This window comes from Ambystoma mexicanum, chromosome 12 (genome assembly GCF_040938575.1).
Source record: "Ambystoma mexicanum isolate Mex_15411 chromosome 12, UKY_AmexF1_1, whole genome shotgun sequence".
Taxonomy (NCBI): domain Eukaryota; kingdom Metazoa; phylum Chordata; class Amphibia; order Caudata; family Ambystomatidae; genus Ambystoma; species Ambystoma mexicanum.
This window is the reverse complement of record NC_090936.1, coordinates 620,506,798-620,526,376: the sequence shown is the minus strand read 5'-3', so window position 1 is coordinate 620,526,376 and position 19,579 is coordinate 620,506,798. Positions and strand designations below refer to the sequence as shown.

The 19,579-nt window shown below is 41.4% G+C and overlaps 1 protein-coding gene across 5 annotated transcripts in view; it reads left to right on the top strand.

Moving 5' to 3' along the window:
* Positions 1-19,579, top strand: part of LOC138513915 (protein FAM118A-like) — a 487,378-nt gene that overhangs the window by 215,727 nt on the left and 252,072 nt on the right. For all 5 annotated transcript variants that reach the window (XM_069629063.1, XM_069629060.1, XM_069629062.1 and 2 more), the window contains one exon: positions 7,926-8,178. In XM_069629063.1, the coding sequence (XP_069485164.1) occupies positions 7,926-8,178 (253 nt within the window). The remainder of the gene's footprint in view (positions 1-7,925; positions 8,179-19,579) is intronic.

Here is a 19,579-nt window from a genome sequence, read left to right as displayed (position 1 = left end):
ATTAAGGAGAAGGCTATTGCAATAGTCAAGCCTAGAGAGAACCAGGGCTTGGGTAACATTGAGCTTCTGGGGGAAAGTGAGAAAAGGGAGAAATCCTTTGAGAAGAAAGAGTTGAAAGTGGGACATCTTGGTACTGTCCTGAGTGAAAGGGAGGAAGGAGAGAGAGGAGTTGAAGATGACTCCAAGGTTTCTGGCTTCAGAAGAAGGAGCAGGGGGAGAACCCATAGAAGATGGCTAGAGTGAGATGAAGGAAGAGGGAGCAAGGGTCCCAATGGGAAGCATTCCACTCTTTCTAGTATTGAGGCAGAGATCGTTGGAGGTGCACCAGGACTGGATGGCAGGTAGGCAATCAGGGATGATGGAAGATGCAAGAGGGTCAACAGGAAGTTTGAAGAAGAGTTGTGGGTCATCTGCGTAGCACTGAAAATTGGTGGAGAAAGAGGAAATGAGGCGTGCCAACTGAGCAAAGTAAGTGTTAAAGAGCCAGGGGGAGAGGTTAGAGCCCTGGGGGACACCACAGGTGGAGAAGGAAGTAGGTGAGGAGAAGATGTCCAAAATGACTTGGGACAAGCGGTCAATTAGGAAGGATGTTAGCCAGTCCAGTGCCCGCCCTGAGATACCAAGGGTATCATGGAGCCGTTTTATGAGGATAGGATGGTTGACCGTGTCAAAGGCAGAGGAGAGATCGAGTAGGATGAAGACAGCTAGAGAGTTAGAGCCCAGAGATGCAAGCAGCTTTTCACGTGTGTTCAGAAGCGCAGTTTCCATACCAAGGTTATCATGGTATTTAGACATACCAACCCTACACTGAGGTGGGAAATGAGGATAACAACATCCCATTAAGGCATGGTGTACAGGAGAAGCACCCTTTGAAGAAAAAGGAGGATATATGATTTCCTCCACTGATGTCATCGGGTTTCCCCGAGGTTTACATCCTCCCAGGTGGTCCTCCCTCATATAGCCACCCCCAGGGTAAGGATCATGTAGCGGCTACCGTCCACTGGCTCCATAGTGGTGGGGGGGGGGGGTTCCCCCAGGGAAAGAAGTCATGAAATTCTTGTATTCATCACAATAGGCAAGATGGTCGCCAGTTAGGTAATGCTCTAGAAGAGCTCCAGGAACAAAATAAGACAATCCATTTGTTATTTGCCTCCTACCATGCCATCCAGTATATTCTTGCCGTTTCATGTAGTGGAATCAGTTGTATTTTAGTGACCCAGGTTTAGAGCAGGTATCTAGTTGCTCGGGAAGTTTAGAGCAGTCCCGCTCATGCGCCACTTCTTTAGGATAATGGGACTGCCTTCACCTCATCATAGCATCAGGAGAAGGCGAGAGGACTTTGGGATTCTAGGAGTGCATGAATGTGAGGAGAGAAAGCCTCCTCCTTGAGGCCTGTGCGTGCATGGCTTGTACCTGCAGATCTGCACTGTGTGCTCTATCTCTCTCTTCCCTTATTGGCCACATTCTTCTTTGCTTCCCTGTTGATCACCCTTTGGTTCTTTTTCTCACCTCCCCCTAGGCTTTCCCTATGAGCCTTGACACCCAGGTGCCCTTGCTGTCTTCTCCCGCTCATGACGGCTTCTGTTCTGCATGCTTTCTCAAAGCCCCCATGAAATGTTTGCTCTGCTCTTGAGGTACCTCTTATGATTTTAAGAGGAAAGGTATATTTGAAGAGAGGCAGGCCGGCTTGCGGTGTCTGTGTGGTGTTGGCTTGCCACCATTGCCACTGCAGATTGGACTTGTGCTCCTGAGCTCTCCTTTCTTGCACGGGCCTCATTTCTTTTTCACCCACCTGATGTATGTTTTACCAGGTTGATTTGCCCATTGCCTTTGCATACCCGGCCCCATGTTCACAGTCTTGCTCTTTCCCTGCGTGCCTCCTTTCCCCTTCTGCCCTCTAGCTTTGCCCACTTGGTGACCGGCCCTGCCTTGGGGCAATTGTTTCCTCACTGACGGCACCCTCTTACCTGCACTCAAATAATAATGCCTTTACTCTGTCTCCCGTGCTTGGGATCCTTTGGTATGATGCTGTGAAATGGAAGCACAGTTGATGTCGAACTGTATAATAGGTGCGGGGCTAGGGCCAGGCCTTGCAATAAATTGTTCCTCCTCCACAAAGTAGTTATTGACCAGCACTTTAAGTGGCCCGGTGTTAGCCAGGGCAGAGCCCTGTCAGTCTCCAAAAAGTGCTGCTGAGCCGGGGCTCATCCCTGAGTAGCCCCAGCCACGCCAACCCCTCAGGCAGTCCATTTAACTCAGCAGCACTTTGGATTAGAAAAAAGAAAAGGCATTTAGCCCTTTAACCATACAACGCTGCGCAGGTTAAACAGGCTACCTGAGGGGTCGGCGTGTTGGGGCTAGTCGGGAGTGAGCAATTCCCCCTAACACGCGTATGAAGAATTTACGTTTCAGTTCAACTTGGAGTGTCTGATGGAGGATGGCAATGCTGGCATTTCCAGTTGTTCCTCCCCACACCCCACTTGCACCTGAATTCGCAGCAGTACAGTTTAGGGACAGACACTTTCTGAATCCCCCTCGGTTACATCACGCCCCATCAGATACATAAGGGTTTGCTAGGAATATTAAGCGCTTAAGAGCACTCTTACTTACATATCCCCCTGTGTATCCTATCACCTGATCTATTTAACATATATGTGGTGCCACTGAGATGTCTGATTGCTGAGTGTGGTATCAATATTCATCGGTACGCTGATGATGCTCAGTTGCTCCTAAAATTAAAAACTACTAAGGATACCTCCTGTCTGGAGGGATGTCTGGATCTGGATGTCCTAAATCCTGGATGTTGGTAGCAAATTTAAAACGCAAAAACTGAATATGTTGTGTACTCTCCTGAGAAACCAAGTACCTCTTTTACCACTGTATTACCACCGCATTACTGCGCCAGCGTACTACAACTTTGGTGGTAAGGTTCAAGTTTTTCCTCCACCAGACCACCAAAAAATGGCAAAATCTGCAGAATTATCGCCAGCAGTAATTCTGCCGAAATCCCTATGGAGCTGTGGACTCCATAAAATTGGGATTAACACTGTTCACCACATCTCGCAATCAAAGGTAAATCCAAGTGGCAGTAACGGTAATTCAGTTCGGCAGTATTTCAATTGAGTTATCATTGAAATACCACGTAACTTGCAATGAGCCCCAATGTGATTTAGTATTGGTTCTAGAGCCTTAGATCAAGATTGCCTTTTCCCTACTTTAGTTTTTTCTACCCATCTGCTACATTTTTGGCCATGTATGTCCATGTGATGAAAAAAAGGTAAAATGCACAATATTGGATTGCTTTATTGCACTGAATTAAACCATATGTTTCTAATGATCTTTTCGTGGTTCTATGTTGTTTCCCTGCGGGCTGATTTCACCAAAGCCTGGTTGCCCAAGCCTGGTTTTGGCACTGCATGGAAACAACATTCCCATTGAGCACCCCTCTGCCCCCCCTTCACTGGCATCCCGTAATTCAGGAGACACTCTCGCAACCCCCAGGCCACCCGCCTACACTCCTTGGCCTGATTAGTGTTCAGCGGTGAACACCTCTGCCCCTCCTTCTCTTTCCCAACTTTACATTCATACACGCACACATCCTACACACATTGTGAGAAATCTGGGGGTATTCTCCCTACTATTCCCCCTGGATCCTCTGCTCAGGTGGCCATGGAAAGGCCATCACTCTTGGATCCTGACCCTAGGGTGGACAAGTGAGGGAGGGGGACTTTGGGGACTGGGAGTGGGATACCCTTTGGGGAGACATGGTATCCCCCTTCCCAAACACTGACTTACCCACCCTCCCCTCAGACTTCATGTGCTATTCATGACCTGTTTTCCCCCCCTGTAAATACTCACCAAGTACTGAGAAGAGGAAGAAACAACTAGGACCAATACACACTTCCCATTACAAACACCACTATAGTACCATGAATACGTAGGCATCCAAGACTGAAAGTCAGACACGTCCCATTGATTGGACTAAATATGGGCAGGCGAGACTAACTGAAAAAATAGGGCACAGGTGAGAGAGAGAGAGAGAGCCAGTAGACAGTGATACCTAGTGCCTTGCTGCTGAAGATACCTTTGAAGTGTACATGGTGTTTGGCACCTTGGCTGTTCCCACCCTGCCAGCTCCCTTGGGAGCGCAGGGCCACAGGTGCGAACTGTCATTGATACTGGAGGGGGGATGGATGGGCATGAGGCGTGCAGACGAGGCCCGGAACACTGTTGATGGGAGACACACTTATGTGGATTGCAGGGGCGAGGTCTGCGAGAGGGGAGCCTGGAGACACTGGGTCTGGGGAGGCCATGCGAACAATGGCCTCTGTGCGCAAGATACCTTTGAAGTGTACATGGTGTTTGGCACCTTGGCTGTTCCCACCCACCCAGTACTGTAGTGGGTTATAATGGAGGGGGGATGGATTGTTGCCGAGTAGGTGAGTGTAAAAGGGCACCAACCATTTTTTTATGTTCCTCATAGACGTGCCACCAGCTGGCCACACTTTTATTTATTGTCTCTTATTCATTTATTGTTTATTTTGTGTATTGTCTTATTTATTTTATTGTTATCCTATGAATTGCACTGCTCCCTCCCCCTTTCCGCCTGTACTTCCCCCCTCCGCCCCCCCTCCCCTGCACTTGCACAATCTCAGTGTCACTGGGTCTAGTATCATTGTTGTCTCTGTCTTCCCTCTGTTACCCCTCCCTTGCCTCATCGCGCTTTGAAACTCTTGTGTATAGGCACATTTTAAATGCCACATCATATCATATCATAGACAAGTGAGCGTGTCCTTGATTCACTGAAAAATTGAAACAACTATTCATAAAAGCTCATTTGTATTTTATTTTGTTGCGGATGTTGATGGCACAAATATACTACAAATTGTATACTTCGGGTTGCAGCACAGTGTGTGAAAATCCACTGTACTGTCCACTGTCACTGGGGAATTTGTCGCAAATGGCTGCAACAACACAGATGGGTATTACTCGTCGAACGTGGAATCCAAGCTTCTCATAAAGCCACCAAATAAATGAACAGTAGGCCACCAGCCTGTACCACCTGTGGAAGAGAAACATACATCCTAGGCCTCATTCCAAGTTTGGCGCAAATGGGTACCGGGCACCGGTAAGGGCTCAAATGGGAATGGGGAATGGCTTTTTCAATGGGGACTTACTGGTCCGGCAAAGGTCAGAATAGACCGGTAAGTCCCCATTGAACGAGGGCAGACTCGGTACTGATATTGGAGGTAGTCATGGCGCTAACAGCGCCATGATTACCTCTAAACTCGGAATGAGGCCCACTCTATTTAAATTAACCTGATAAGTGTACAAACCTTACTTGAAAATGCACCCTGTATCCTATGGCATAGCTGCCTGTACAAAAGTTACTTCATGGATCAATAAACTTGGGCTTTGAAGTGTACACACATTACAAAAGTGAACACACATGCAATCCATAACGTTTGGGGCACAGAGAAATATTGTTTCTTAGTTGAATGTGAAAGACACATAAGATGAACACTCTGATTTCTCAAAAGCACGAGAAATTATTGAATTGGCAGACTACATTCATTAGGCAGTGATAGATTAAAGGTACGACAATATAGGAGACAAACATGAAATGTTAGTGGCCTCAGTAGTCAAAATGACATCACATCTAGAGTACACTTACTCGTTACTTGGATTGCGAAGGTGAATTGTTGCGCGAAGTTCGTGCATAAGCACCAAAATAATCCTCAACACGGACCTTGTGAGGCAGGCTGCCTTGAAGTCATGCAGCTTGGTAACGCATAGCGGTGGTGTGTTTTCTTCTGATATGTAGGCCAAGCATCCAGAGTTTTCTTTGGAGCAGCAGTTCTCCTCCTCGGTTGGCATGACCTCGCACCGATTGCAGGCACACCAGGTGGAAACGTCTTTCCATGTGACTAGGCTATGATATTATATGATATGATATTTTATTTGTATCACGCTTGTACACAAGTGTTTCAGAGTGCAAAGTGTTTCAGAGGCTTAGGCTCAGGATCCAGTGATTCGTCTTCCCAACTGTAGTCTGATGCCCCATCATTTCTGCATCTTTCTCTATCAACTAATTCTGCCTCGGAATACTCTGGCTCGTACTGGTAGGGCTGTATTGTTACCATTCTACGACAAAATGTTTAAATCAAACGCAAGTAACGATTGAAATCAATAGTAGTGCTAGTATAAGTATCTGTTTGCAGGGGTTCCTTGCAACGAAGATAGCTGAACAGAGCAGAAACGAGTCACAGGCTGTATAAAAATTAAAGACAGTGAAACGATTGAAAAAGCAACTCTGATGTTGTCTGATGAGAAGCGGTCTGTTTATACTTATTGAGGAAAGAGGCGTCCTGCAATTACCATGGAGACACGTCATTAGCTGGCGCACAGAACGTTGACACGAGACGTGCATTCGCATTGTGAAATGGGCCGTACGCGTCTAGTGATGTCAGCTTCAGGGCTGGGTGATATGATTTAGTGTCGCACGGGCAGTTGAACTTAGGGCGATCAATCCACGGATAAGATTAGCACAAGATGGCTGCACCCGACCCGTTGATTTCACATGTGTAAAAGTGAGGAAAACTAAGGTAAGGTGCATAGGAAATGTTTTTACGATCGATCACAGTTTGCTTAAAACCACATGCCCGAACACACATTAATTGTTGAAAATGAACGATCCTGTAGGTCGCTGTACTGCCTTACCTTGGCGTGGTGCAGTTTGTTGCTGTGCATTGCAGTGCATTCTAGGGCCATGAAACGTGGTTTATGAGAGTTTTGTCCCTCGTGTAGGGACCAGTTGAGAACTAACAGTTTTTCTTTCCCCTCCGGGTGAACATGGTTTATGGCTTCGTAGGCAGGCACCATCTCGCAAAAATCCGTAATTTCACCTGATGTGACAAAAATATGGGAACCTCTGGAATGCTAACTGCATTCACCTACACCGCTCAGGTCCATTCGCCTCTCATACATTTTTTGTTTCCCTTCCCAGTGAACATGGTTTAGGGCACATACCCACAAACAAATTTTAACTATTGCCGAAATCCAGGGAAAGGGTTGGGGTGTCCAAATGTCATGTAGCCAGTAATGTCCGGAGGGTCCTAACATGTATCTATGCAAATTGTGGTGCAGACTGGTGAAACGGTGTGGAATTGTATAAGGAACAACACTTCGTGCCACGAACCCACACACAACCTTTGACTTTTATATATATATAGATTACTAAAAGCTAAGCATCTTTAGTGAGTACTTACATTTTCAGACTTATTATGATTATTACTTGAGTCTGGTGAAATCACAAGCAAGGCAAATGACCAACGGTACATTCGCTCGGTTGATCTCAACAGCATTTCAGATTAATTTCTGAACACGGGGGGGGGGGGAATGGATCAGGGATTCACTGCATTTGTGCAGTGAAAGGCACTAGAACCTTTGATAAGTTTATAGTGGGGTGGGTTCCAGAAGGAAGGAACACGTGCAAGATAGGATGATTTAAGGAATGTAAGGGATCGGGCATGAGGTGGGTTCATGGTTTGATGCAATTAGAGAGGTTAAGGAAGAGTAGGGCTCAGAGAGTAGCAGGTTTAGACAGGGAGGATGAACTCTTAAAATATACAAAGGATTCAGAGGCATGTTTGGGGTGCAAACGATTCTGGGAGGGATAGGTTCAAAGTGGGATGAGTTCATAGATGTTGGTTTAGGAATGAAATGTGTTCAGGGTGGTTGGAACCACATAACACCTGCTGACTGCTCACATGTGGGTATAGAAAGAATGGTCGGGGAAAGAGTGCTGGAGTGAGTTAGTGCAGTGGAGTGGAGCCACTTTTCAGTTCTTTTCAATATTGTAATGCTTGCATTTATAACATTTCAAATGTTGGAATTCTAACAAGATTATATATATTTTATTCCAGGGTTACATTACAAATTTTGAAAAACAAACAAGCCCGAAAGATGGTTTTGGTGATTGGCACTGGGGTGAGTGCTGCTGCAGCACCAGGTGTCAGTGCCCTGAAATCATGGTGGCACTGCCTCCAGGCTATTGTTGATGCCGCCGACCAACTTCAGGTGCTTCACCCTACAGAGATTTGTGAATTCCGCAGGAAAATGATGGAACGGTGTGATCTGCTTGTCGTTGCTCATCAACTCATGCGGCAGATGTCTCCGGTGAGTCAGTCCCTGTGTTACAATGAAATAAAGTGGCAAATGCACCACTCAATAGAACGTGGTCATCATTCCACTGTGATTCAGCTTCCATTGGATTTGAGAATCATTCACCAGTTAATTGTTATGTTACGTGATGTTTACAACACTTCAAAAAGAATGACCAGTGCCTTCAAAACACTCACAGAGTGCAAAACGCATTCTCTGAAGGAGAATGGACCATATGAAGCGTATGCCAGAGGATGGGACTCTGAGTGCCACTGACCCCTAAATCTAACGATTCTGAGCCTGGGCACTGTCAGCAAGTTACATTTTCCAATTAACACTATACTATGAGACTGGAAGCCCTGTTTGCCCTTAAAGAGAATATTTTCCCTCTAATTACTTGTTCCTGTTTATTGTCTCATTTTTCATTCCTATGTTTTACCTTTCCACTTCTTTGATCGTGAAAAGGGGGGCCTTCCTTTTGCCACTCTGTCCACTCCAAGATTTACTCAAAAAGCGGAAAAATTCTAGCTTGAACAGATTTCCTGTGAGGAAAACGTGATTATGATTGAGGTCTATTTTTCAGAAGCATGTGTGTCCCTATGACCCACTACATTGGTTTGCTCCATTAGCATGTCCATCATATTTGAGCATATTACTCTGAAAGATGTTTTTTCGTCTGTGATTGGTACTTTAGATGGACTTCTTACTATTCCCAACATTGGCCCAATCCTGATCTTGATCATTTATCAGATTGCCCATTTCCAAAGGAAATCCAGCTCACACAATATGTGCCTACTTTTTGGCAAAGTATTTCCTTCTGAATTTGAGTCAAATTAATAATCTTCGTATTATCAACATCTCCTTACCTTATTCTTTTATTTGCAGATTAGACCTTGATAACATAAAATAAATGCCAATTTCCAGCGATTAAAATAAATCTTTGCCTCAATCAACTACAATGCATGTCAATATATATATATATATATATATATATATATATATATATATATATATATATAAAACAAAACAGAGACTGGAATTCAGTTTTGGGCGCAACGGCACTCCGGCTGTAATTATAATTGTTTTGAAAAACTTCATTGGTCCTCATAAATCCACACACAGTCCTGTGTTTGCTGTACAGCCAGAAAGTCCTTTATTAGTAAAAAAAGGTATGTGGACAGGGAAGACAGCAGCAGCATGCAAGAAAGAACGGCGCGTTTCACCCTACTCGGGCTTCGTCTGGTATGTGCAATAGAGAGAGGACTGCATTATTATAGACAAATGGTATAAGTCCATCTTTACTGTTTAGCATTATTGTGTGTTGGTATAGTATTCAAACCTTTTCTATAGAAAACAGGCAGCCGTTTTTAAATGTTTTTGCCAATGCTTTTGTTCTATTTTGATGCCTCACATTTAAACAATACACATGACGAATACATGTTGTACATTTCCCATAATTTACACCGTACTTCATTATCACAGTGGATTTGTACTAAAGTGCTCGGAGCTAGTAATAACAATGTTATATTGGATTTTTAACAATGCATTCATTCCTGTCGAGTGTTTATCATTACATGATGAGAGCAAAAATAATTTCTTTGCATTTGTTGTAGTATTTACTGAGTTTCATTATCCCTAGTGGGTATGATAAAGTGCTCAGTGCTACTAATCACATCTTGATGACCCTTAGAAGCCATATGTTTATATAACTATATTAAGGTGCACAGTGCCTTATTATTGCAATTGATGTTTTATACTAAAGTGCTATGTGCTATAGAAACACTGTTGGACTGCTAAACATTAAAGTGCTATGTGCTTATAATATTAATATTATTAATCTGTGGATAAATCACGAATTTGGATGGGAGACTGTGTGTTACCCTTATTGAATTATAGATTTAAAAAAATATTTTAAAAAATATTTCTATAGGTGGCAATATAAAAAGGGGAGACTATATGTTGCCCTTGTAGGTTATCCTTGTGATACATATGGCATACAGTGGTCCCTAGAGGATTATTTTGTAGTCAAAAATCTTAAAGTGCATTATGCTTTATACCCGGATCACATGTTACTACCAACAGGTAAAACATACCTATTTGTTTAACTCACAATATTATAAATGGAGTCACTTTATAGTAAAAAAAAGGGTTAAAAGTTAAAGTGCATAGTGCTTGGTAAACAGATCACATGTTAAAACCAAAAGTAAACATAATAGCGAAATGGTCTCCAAAAGTTAAATTTCCACTATTTCATGATGATATTGGTCATGATTTTTAAAATCCCATCAAATCTATTCAAATTGTTGAAAAATATTTCCCTTTAGATTTCACAGATATAAGATTCTAGCATATTGTAAACCTGCAAATGCAGCATACTTTGTCTATAAGTGCAAATTATCCTCTCCTATTTACAAGTGATAAAGCAGTAAATTGAAAAAACTTTTAAGAAAAACCAATAAGAAAACAAATGCAAAAACTGCAAACAGATGCTTGGATGTCTGATTCACACTAAGTGTGCTATACACCCTAACTGATTTTTTATGCACAAAAGATATATAAAACAATATATTAAAAAAAGGAGAAGAAAGTTTTTTAAGTTTTTTAAATCTGATGGTAGGAACACAGTCAATTTTTCATGGTGATCATATTTTTAGGATCCCAGGAATACATATAATTCTTCATCACGATTGTGACCTCCTGGAAATTTGGTGTTAAAATCCACTATGTATCTGGATTCCATTTGTCTCCATTTTCGTAACCTATCCCCACCTCTTGGGTGTACCTCCACTGAATCGATGACAAATGATCCAATATCATTCTGATGAATGTCTTCAAAATGTTTGGAAAGTGGATAGGACATATCATGATTCTTAATTGCATGTAAATGTTGTAGTATCCGTAGCTTGGCTTCCAGTTTTGTGATACCAATGTACCACAAATTACATGAGCATGTAATTACGTAAATGACAAATTGTGTAGAACACCTCAAATCTTGTTTAATCTTGATTAACCTTGTAAAAAGGCCTTTATGTTTATTCCATAGCGACACGCTTTGCATTTACCACAAGTGTAAAAACCTGGTGATCTTTTTGGTAACGAGGTATTAATGCTCTGTTTTTTGGGTGACTGAAACATACTGGATGACAGTTTTGTTTGTATTGATGGCGGCTTCCTATAGGTTATTGTGGCATGTTGCGGCAAATGTGTACTAATGTCAAAGTCTCGTTTCAAAAGATACCAATGCTTGTTCAAAATCTGTTTTGTATCTTTGGCTCCGGAAGTGTACGTTGTAATGAATCTAATAATGGAGTCCTCTTTCTGTTGATCTTTTGACTGTTCTTTATGCAAGCTCTTTGCTAGAATCATTTCCCGACTTTTATTACAACTGCGGTCATAGGCTTTACTTATGATTGTTTCTTATATCCTCGCATTTGATATCTTGCTGCAGTCTTTTTTGCATTGATCTCCCACACTTCATTCTCACTGCAATTCCTTTTAATCCTTAAGAAGTCACCGTACGGAATGCTATTTTTAAGGCGTTGTGGGTGAGCACTTGTCGCATATAAAAGTGTATTGGTACTTGTTTCTATTCTGTGTAGCTCTGTGCTTATACTATTTCCAATAATTTTCACTTTTATGTCTAAATGGACTATTTCCGACTTATTGTGTTGTTCTGTAAATTTCAGATTCTGATGGTTTTGGTTCAAGCTATGAAAGAAACACGTCCATTCATTTGCTGTTCTGTTCCAGATGATGAATAAATCATCAATATATCTTTGCCACATAATTATTTTGTCTGTATGTTTCTTCTGGTTATCACTGGAAAAGAGTTCCTCCTCCCACGCACCCATGTACAAATTTGCAAAGGTTGGGGCTACTGCTGTGCCCATTGCTGTCCCGCAGATTTGATTATAATACGTGGAATCAAACATAAAAGAATTGTGGGTCAGAATAAAAGACAACATGTCCAAAAGCATACGTGAATGTTCTCGATAGCTTAGTGATCTGGTGGACAGAAATCTTCTGACTGCATCTATGCCTTTAGAATGTGAAATACAGGTGTATAGGGAAACTACATCCAATGTAACCAGAAGAAAGTCTGGTTGCCAAGGAATGTGTGCAATTTGATTAAAAAAAGCTGTTGTGTCCTTGGTATAAGAGGGTAAAGTTTCCACAAAGGGGAACAGAAAATTATCAACATATTTTTAGGTGTTTTCTAATAAGGAGTCTATTGATGCCACTATCGGTCTTCCTGGTGGTCGGGACATTGGTTTATGGATCTTGGGTATGAAATGTATAATTGGAGTCTTAGGATGATCTTTTGTTAAAAATTGTTTCTCTTTCATTGTAATGAGATCCAAATCGTACCATTCGTCCAACATGATGTCATACTGTACTTTGTATTGAGGATAAGGATCACTAGGTAATCTTACATAGCTGCTGGTGTCTTTCAATCGTCTTTCTGCCTCCCTCTGATAGTCTTTGGTGTTAATAACTACAACATTGCCACTTTTGTCTGAACACCTTATTATGATGGAGTTGTCTGCTTGTAGATTTTCTATGGCTGTATGTTGTAGTTTAGATAGATTATATTTCAATTTGACTGTTCCTGGTCCAGCCGCCAATTTTTTGAGGTCATCAACAACAACGTCCTCAAATAGATCTATGGTGGGACATAGAATATTGGAGGGGTTGCATTTTGATTAATTTTTCATTTTGCTTGGAGAGGCCATGCCTGTGTCAATTTCTATTGGTAATTCTATTTGCCATTCATCTTGTGCCTCATAGGGGGAAATCATAGTAGCTTCCTCTTCTCCTAGCATTGCTAGGTCCCTTAGCGCTGATATGTCGCAGATGTTAAGATCCGACGGAATTATCTTTTTACTTGGGGTTTGTGTATAATCCAAGTTGGCATGGAAATTTGTTAGTCTTAGTTTGCGAATGAAACAATATAAATCAATCCTTGCTTGTGAATAATCAAATTTGGTGGTGGAGCAGAATGAGAGGCCTTTTCCCAATACTTCATATTCACACAGTTATAGGCTTCTTTGACAGATTGATTACTTGGTTTACGTCTTTGTCTGTGTATTCTTCTTGTTTTTTCCAGACCGTGTCTGACGGCCTGTTGATTGATCCCGCTTTCCTCCTCTGTCCCCGACGCCCCCTTGTTGACCTCCTTTTGCTGACTTTGATTTCTGGAATTTTTTGCCTTTGTTTGTATTTCGCACTTGTGTTGTTTTGCCCACCTGATGTAATAGTCTCATTTCTTCTAAAAAATGTGTAACCTAATAGGGGTATCTTCATTGCTGGAATTTGAGACATCTGTGGAAGTGCTGGCAGTTTCCTCTATGTCTGATTCAGTGAGAATTGTACTTTCATCTTTAGCGTCTGATTTCTTTTGAATAACTTTACGGACAATATCATATTTTCTTGCAAAGGTGTAGATACGACCTGTGGCATAGTCTTCCTTATCTCTCAAGAATTTTCTCTGTTTCCGTTCTTTTATTTCCTCTTCATATTTGCTTATGTTTGTCTGCATTTGGATTTTTATGTTATTTGCTGACTCTGGATCTGGACCATTGTACAAATCTTGTTCAAGTGCTTCAATCTCCGTGAGGGCTTTTATTCTGTCGCTTTTGGCATATTTGACAAAAATTGTCAACATTTTGAAAGAACATTCACTAGTTGCTTCCCCCCATTCATTCAACATTGCAGGGTTAGGGTCCTCATAGGTAGGTATAGTGAACATTCTAAGACCTCTTGGAATTCTCCGATTATCCAAATAGTTCTGTATAGATTTTATTTCTCACCACTTGTTTGTTTCCTTTTTGTGTAGTTTCTCTAATTTAAACATTTTTTGTTGTATAGTTTTCATTTGTTGCGGTTGTGCACTTTCAATTTGTTTGGGCATAAGTTGCAAGGTTTCATTAAATAAAATAGACGCCTCTGCATCTCTGCTGCCTTCCTTATCTGTCATTATTGTGTGTTTGAATTACTAAGTAAACAAACAAAAAATACGCTCTATTGGTGGACAATGATTACGTTTTTCTTCCTCTATACTTTGAATGTGACTGTTAATACAATATAGTCCATTGTCAATATTGGGAAGTATAGAGAATGTTGCCACGTGTTGTAGAAGCTTTATAAATGCACTATTATTGTGCTGCGCCGTGTGATGTTATAAACAGACAGAGAGCTAAAATTGCTGTTAACATCTGAAAGCAGGTCAGGAAAACAGCTGCCTTACCTTTGTTGTTCGGGTCCTCCGACTCGTACAGCACAGGTGGCTGCTGACCTCTGACCAGTAATGCAAATCTGTTCCACGGAGTGCTTGAAGCTTCAGCTGCATTAACACGCAGGGCTGCGTGCACTGAAAGTTCACCTTTCAAAAAAATGTGTCTGACTGGGTGGTGTTGCGCTCCTGCTGCAGCTTCAAAGATTCTTCATTGGAATCGGCCAGACCACGGTGAAAACATTAAACAAAACGGAGACTGGAATTCAGTCTTGGGTGCAACGGGACTCCGGCTGTGACCCACTACATTGATTTGCTCCATTAGCATGTCCATCATATTTGAGCATATTACTCTGAAAGATGTATCTTCGTCTGTGATTGGTACTTTAGATGGACTTCTTACTATTCCCAACATTGGCCCAATCTTCATCTTGATCCTTTATCAGATTGCCCATTTCCAAAGGAAATCCAGCTCACACAATATGGGCCTACTTTTTAGCAAAGTATTTCCTTCTGAATTTGAATCAAATTAATAATCTTCGTATTATGAACATCTCCTTACCTTATTCTTTTATTTGCAGATTAGACCTTGATAACATAAAATAAATGCCAATTTCCAGCGATTAAAACAAATCTTTGCCTCAATCAACTACACTGCATGTCAATATATATACACACATATATATATATATATATATATAGAGAGAGACTGGAATTCAGTCTTGGGCGCAACGGCACTCCGGCTGTAATTATAATTGTTTTGAAAAACTTCATTGGTCCTCATAAATCCACACACAGTCCGTGTTAGCTGTACAGCCAGAAAGTCCTTTATTAGTAAAAAAAGGTATGTGGACAAGGAAGGCAGCAGCAGCAAGAAAGCACGACGTGTTTCACCCTACTTGGCCTTCGTCTGGTATGTGCAATGGAGAGAGGACTGCATTATTATAGACAAATGGTCTAAATCCATCTTTACTGTTTCGCATTCTTGTTTTTGCCAATGCTTTTGTTCTATTTTGATGCCTCACATTTAAACAATACACATGACGAATACATGTTGTACATTTCCCATAATTTACACCGTACTTCATTATCACAGTGGATTCGTACTAAAGTGCTCGGAGCTAGTAATAACAATGTTATATTGGATTTTTAACAATGCATTCATTTCTGTCGAGTGTATCATTAAATGATGAGAGCAAAAATAATTTATTTGCATTTGTTGTAGTATTTACTGAGTTTCATTATCCTTATGTATATATCCATGATCACTACACATATTCATTATTAATTATTTCTAACACAATCGGGATCAGGTCCATTGACATTGCACTTCACTATTTCATATAAAAACTGCTTGGCACAAGTATTTACTTAGTCACTGCAGTTCATTCCAATGACTGAAATGACTATTTTTCAATAGCACTGCAATCAATAAATCAAATACCACTTCTCAATATCTTAGTCATCATTATAATCGACTCTCTGCCAGTACAATCTGAAGGAGTTTTTCATAGTGTCACATATCTTTACACTTGCTCTCCCTGACTGTGCCTCTTCAAAAATTATATACAGTATGAAATATAGTCACCATCATGTCTACAGCAGCGTTCACAATCGATGTCTATGTATGTATTTGTTCCATTTATAGAGCACTCACACACCCAGAGATGGATTTCTTGGTTCTGGGAGACGGAGGCCACAGAGTTTGCTTGCAGGAAGAAAGGAAGTGAGTTCTAGAGCGAAGAGGCCAGGATTGAAAAGGATATGCCACCTAGTTGGGAGTGCTGAAAACGAGGCAGTGAATGAAGAGCTCCAGAAGGCTGAAATGGAAGCAGACGAGAGGAACACAATGCAGGGATATGGTTTAGAAGCGACGATGCACCAGGCATTAAACCTTGAACGAGATACGCTGTTTAATGGGAAACTGCCAACTAAAAGGACAGCCAAAGAAGCATAGATTTTATAAACTGCTTATATTTTTCAGAAATGTTAGGTGGTTCCCCGTAAAGGCTAATCAGTAACTGCATGTAGTCAGAGTATTTGTAGAAACAAAACCAAAGGAGTGAACCAAATTAGTCAATGCGTGAAGATTAAACAACAATGGGGAAGGGAAGTGGATACAAATTGGAGTTGAATGGGGAAAGACAAACCAACTGTTTCCTATCAGCCAGAAAAGAACAGAGCCATGTTTCTTATACCATAGAGAGGATGTGATATCACAAACGCTAATATCGCCAACATCAGTCATAAGGTGAACAAGATCAATAGCAGCAACTAAGACAGACTCAGTGCTGTGCTTTGGTCAAAAGCCGGCCCGCAAAGGATGCAGACACGTGAATTATTCTCCATGAACTATCAGAGATAGATAGTGACATGGGATTCAAACGTTTTTAGTTGGAGTAGGAAGCAGGGATATGTGTGCACATTGCTGATGTAGCCGCCATCTTGAATGCATCCCATCACAAGCTATAGTGTTTTTATGCAACACTTTGCAAAAGGTACTGCTCCTCAGATAACACCAATGTCTATACATCGAATTTTATATTGTCATGATGGTCAATTCAGCAAATTATCAATCCTCCCTTTGGCATTGTGTACAAAATGTAATCTTGGCATCCTTTCTGATTTCCTAAAACGTGACCACCACTTCAAAGGGGGTAACTCTTTCCCATTCCCTATGAAATAATCTAGAACAGGATTTCAACCCTCTTCTGTCTACAGGTTGTGAAACTCTTTTTAAAAAGAATGTACTCCAACTTCCTAGGAGCTCATTGTAGGCCAATACAACTCTGGCTTTACTCACACCAATCCAAAGAGCTATCACTTCAAAAGCGAGCACACTGTGATGTGGTAAGCCAACAAGGGGGCTCATCATGGAAGTGGTTTTGTCATATACAACTAATGATGACCCGTTTGAGCTTCCTACTTTTACTAAGCGGTGAGACAGTGGCCACATAACAGATAACCCATAAAATCAAGTCTGCTTTTGCTGTCTGGATCCTGGGTGATATGATCTCCCCAGGTCTTGGCCAGTTGTGCATGAATGGCAAGGTATGCAGTCTTTATAACGAATGAAAGGAGGATAGCTCAGGGGCAACGTGCTCGCCTTGGGTGCACATTTAGAAACCTCTGGGTATTAAGCGTGTTATAAATAACCAATCATATATCAAAATAACAACAGTGTTTTCGGTATTTTCATTATTTTATTTAAATGCACTATCCAACAATTCCCCAAATATTCTAGTATTGGAGATAGTATATGAAATTACACCAGTCCTAAAATATGTTGGGGAGGGTGTTTGGGTGCATTTAAATAAAATAATGAAAATATCAAAAACACTAATTATTTTTTAATTCGTTATAAACATATGGAACTGAATTGCAAGGCGTCACCTGTATTTGAACCCTATTTAAGCTGGACTAAAATCAGCAATACAATTCTACTCTATGTAAAATTCTGCCAAAATAATCTGCCTTTGTGTGACAGTGCAGTCAAGTGGCATATGTGACGAATTGCAGGATTTTGTCACTTCTCCCTAGGAGAGAGGCTTTCTCTGTGAGGCAAGCGAGGGGACCCCGCTATGCAATCCCCTCCCTAGGGGTACAGGCAAGCATGAACTCAACGGGAGAGACTTGCCCCTTTGGACAAGGACTCCCATTCTGTGGTAGAACTCCTCAAGCTACATTCCCTGCTACCTCTGAATGAAAACTTGAAATGTACTGAGATGAAGAAAAACAATGGAAACATAATGATCAGAAATCCGACAGAAAAGAAGGACTGCTGCTACGCTCTGCTGGGGAAAACCCACAACGGCATAATAAAGAGAGGAGGCGGAGAGAGAAGACTTGCAGAGAGAGAATAATGCCCATGAGTTTCAAACAGACTCGCAACAACGCACTCAAGGAAGCTTAGGCATGCTGCATCTAAAACAGGGCGAAGGCCAGACACAGCGGTGTCCGCTCATTTGGTCGGAAAAAAAAAGATCGAATGACCATTTGGTCGAAACCAAATGGTCGAAAAAAAAATGGTCGAATTTTTTTTTCATTTATTTATATATTTGTTTTCGTTTTGTTTGGTTAAAAAAAAAAAGAATATATAAAAAGCAGGGTTAGGGGGGGAACCCCCCCAAAAAAAAAAATTAAAAAAAAAATTAAAAAAAATTCAACCATTTGGTTGTCGACCAAATGACTGGTAACCGACACAGCTATGTACGCATTGGAGTCAGAGAGAGAATTTGAACCAAGTACATAGGGGGACATAAGGCATCCATTTTCGGAAAGACGAACATAGCCGTGGTCGACTAGGCAGTCCACGAACTACGCTGATACTGTTTTGATGAAGGAGGAGCAAGTCAAGATAACGGAGGAAACGGGAGTGAGCCTGTGTGATAAACCACAGAGAGATCAGAGAGCCGACCTGACAATTGGTCCAGAGGGTTCCCCATGTGCATACGACCCAGTCATGTTATCCCTGAGCAGCACAGGTAACAGGGAAATCGGGAGACCCCAGAGGGCGACCGTGAATAACGATAATTGCAGCATTCATACTCGTTCCAGTAGCAATCAGATATCGAGAGTGTGGGAGAAGGAAAAGAGTCATAACTGGGATGATCATACTCTCCCCTGTAGACCTCGAGTATCAAGAATAAGGGAGACAAGTGAAAATCATTATTTGAGTACCCATACTCATCCCAGTAAACATCAAGTATCAAGAATAAGTGGGAAGAGAGGAAATCATTATTTAAATGCTCACACTCATTCCTATACAAATCATATATCAAGACGAAGTGAGATGATTATAAATCATAACTGGGATGCTCATACTCGTCACAATAAAGACCTAGTATCACAAATAAGTGAAGCGAGTGGAAACCATTATTGGAGGGATCATACTCATCTCAGTGATGGCTAAGTAGCAAGAATAAGTGAAGAGAGTGGAGACCATTATTTTGAGTTTTCATACTCATCTCAATAGAGACCAAGCATCAATAATAAGTGAAGCAAGTGGAGATCATTATTTGAATGTTCATACTCGACTCAGTGGAGGCCAAGTATCAAGAATAAGTGAAGACAGTGTAAATCATTATTTGAGTGCTCATATTCGTCTCAGTGTAGACCAAGTATCAAAAATTATTTGCACATTCATGCTCGTCCCAATAAAGACAGAGGTCCTCATGACAAGTT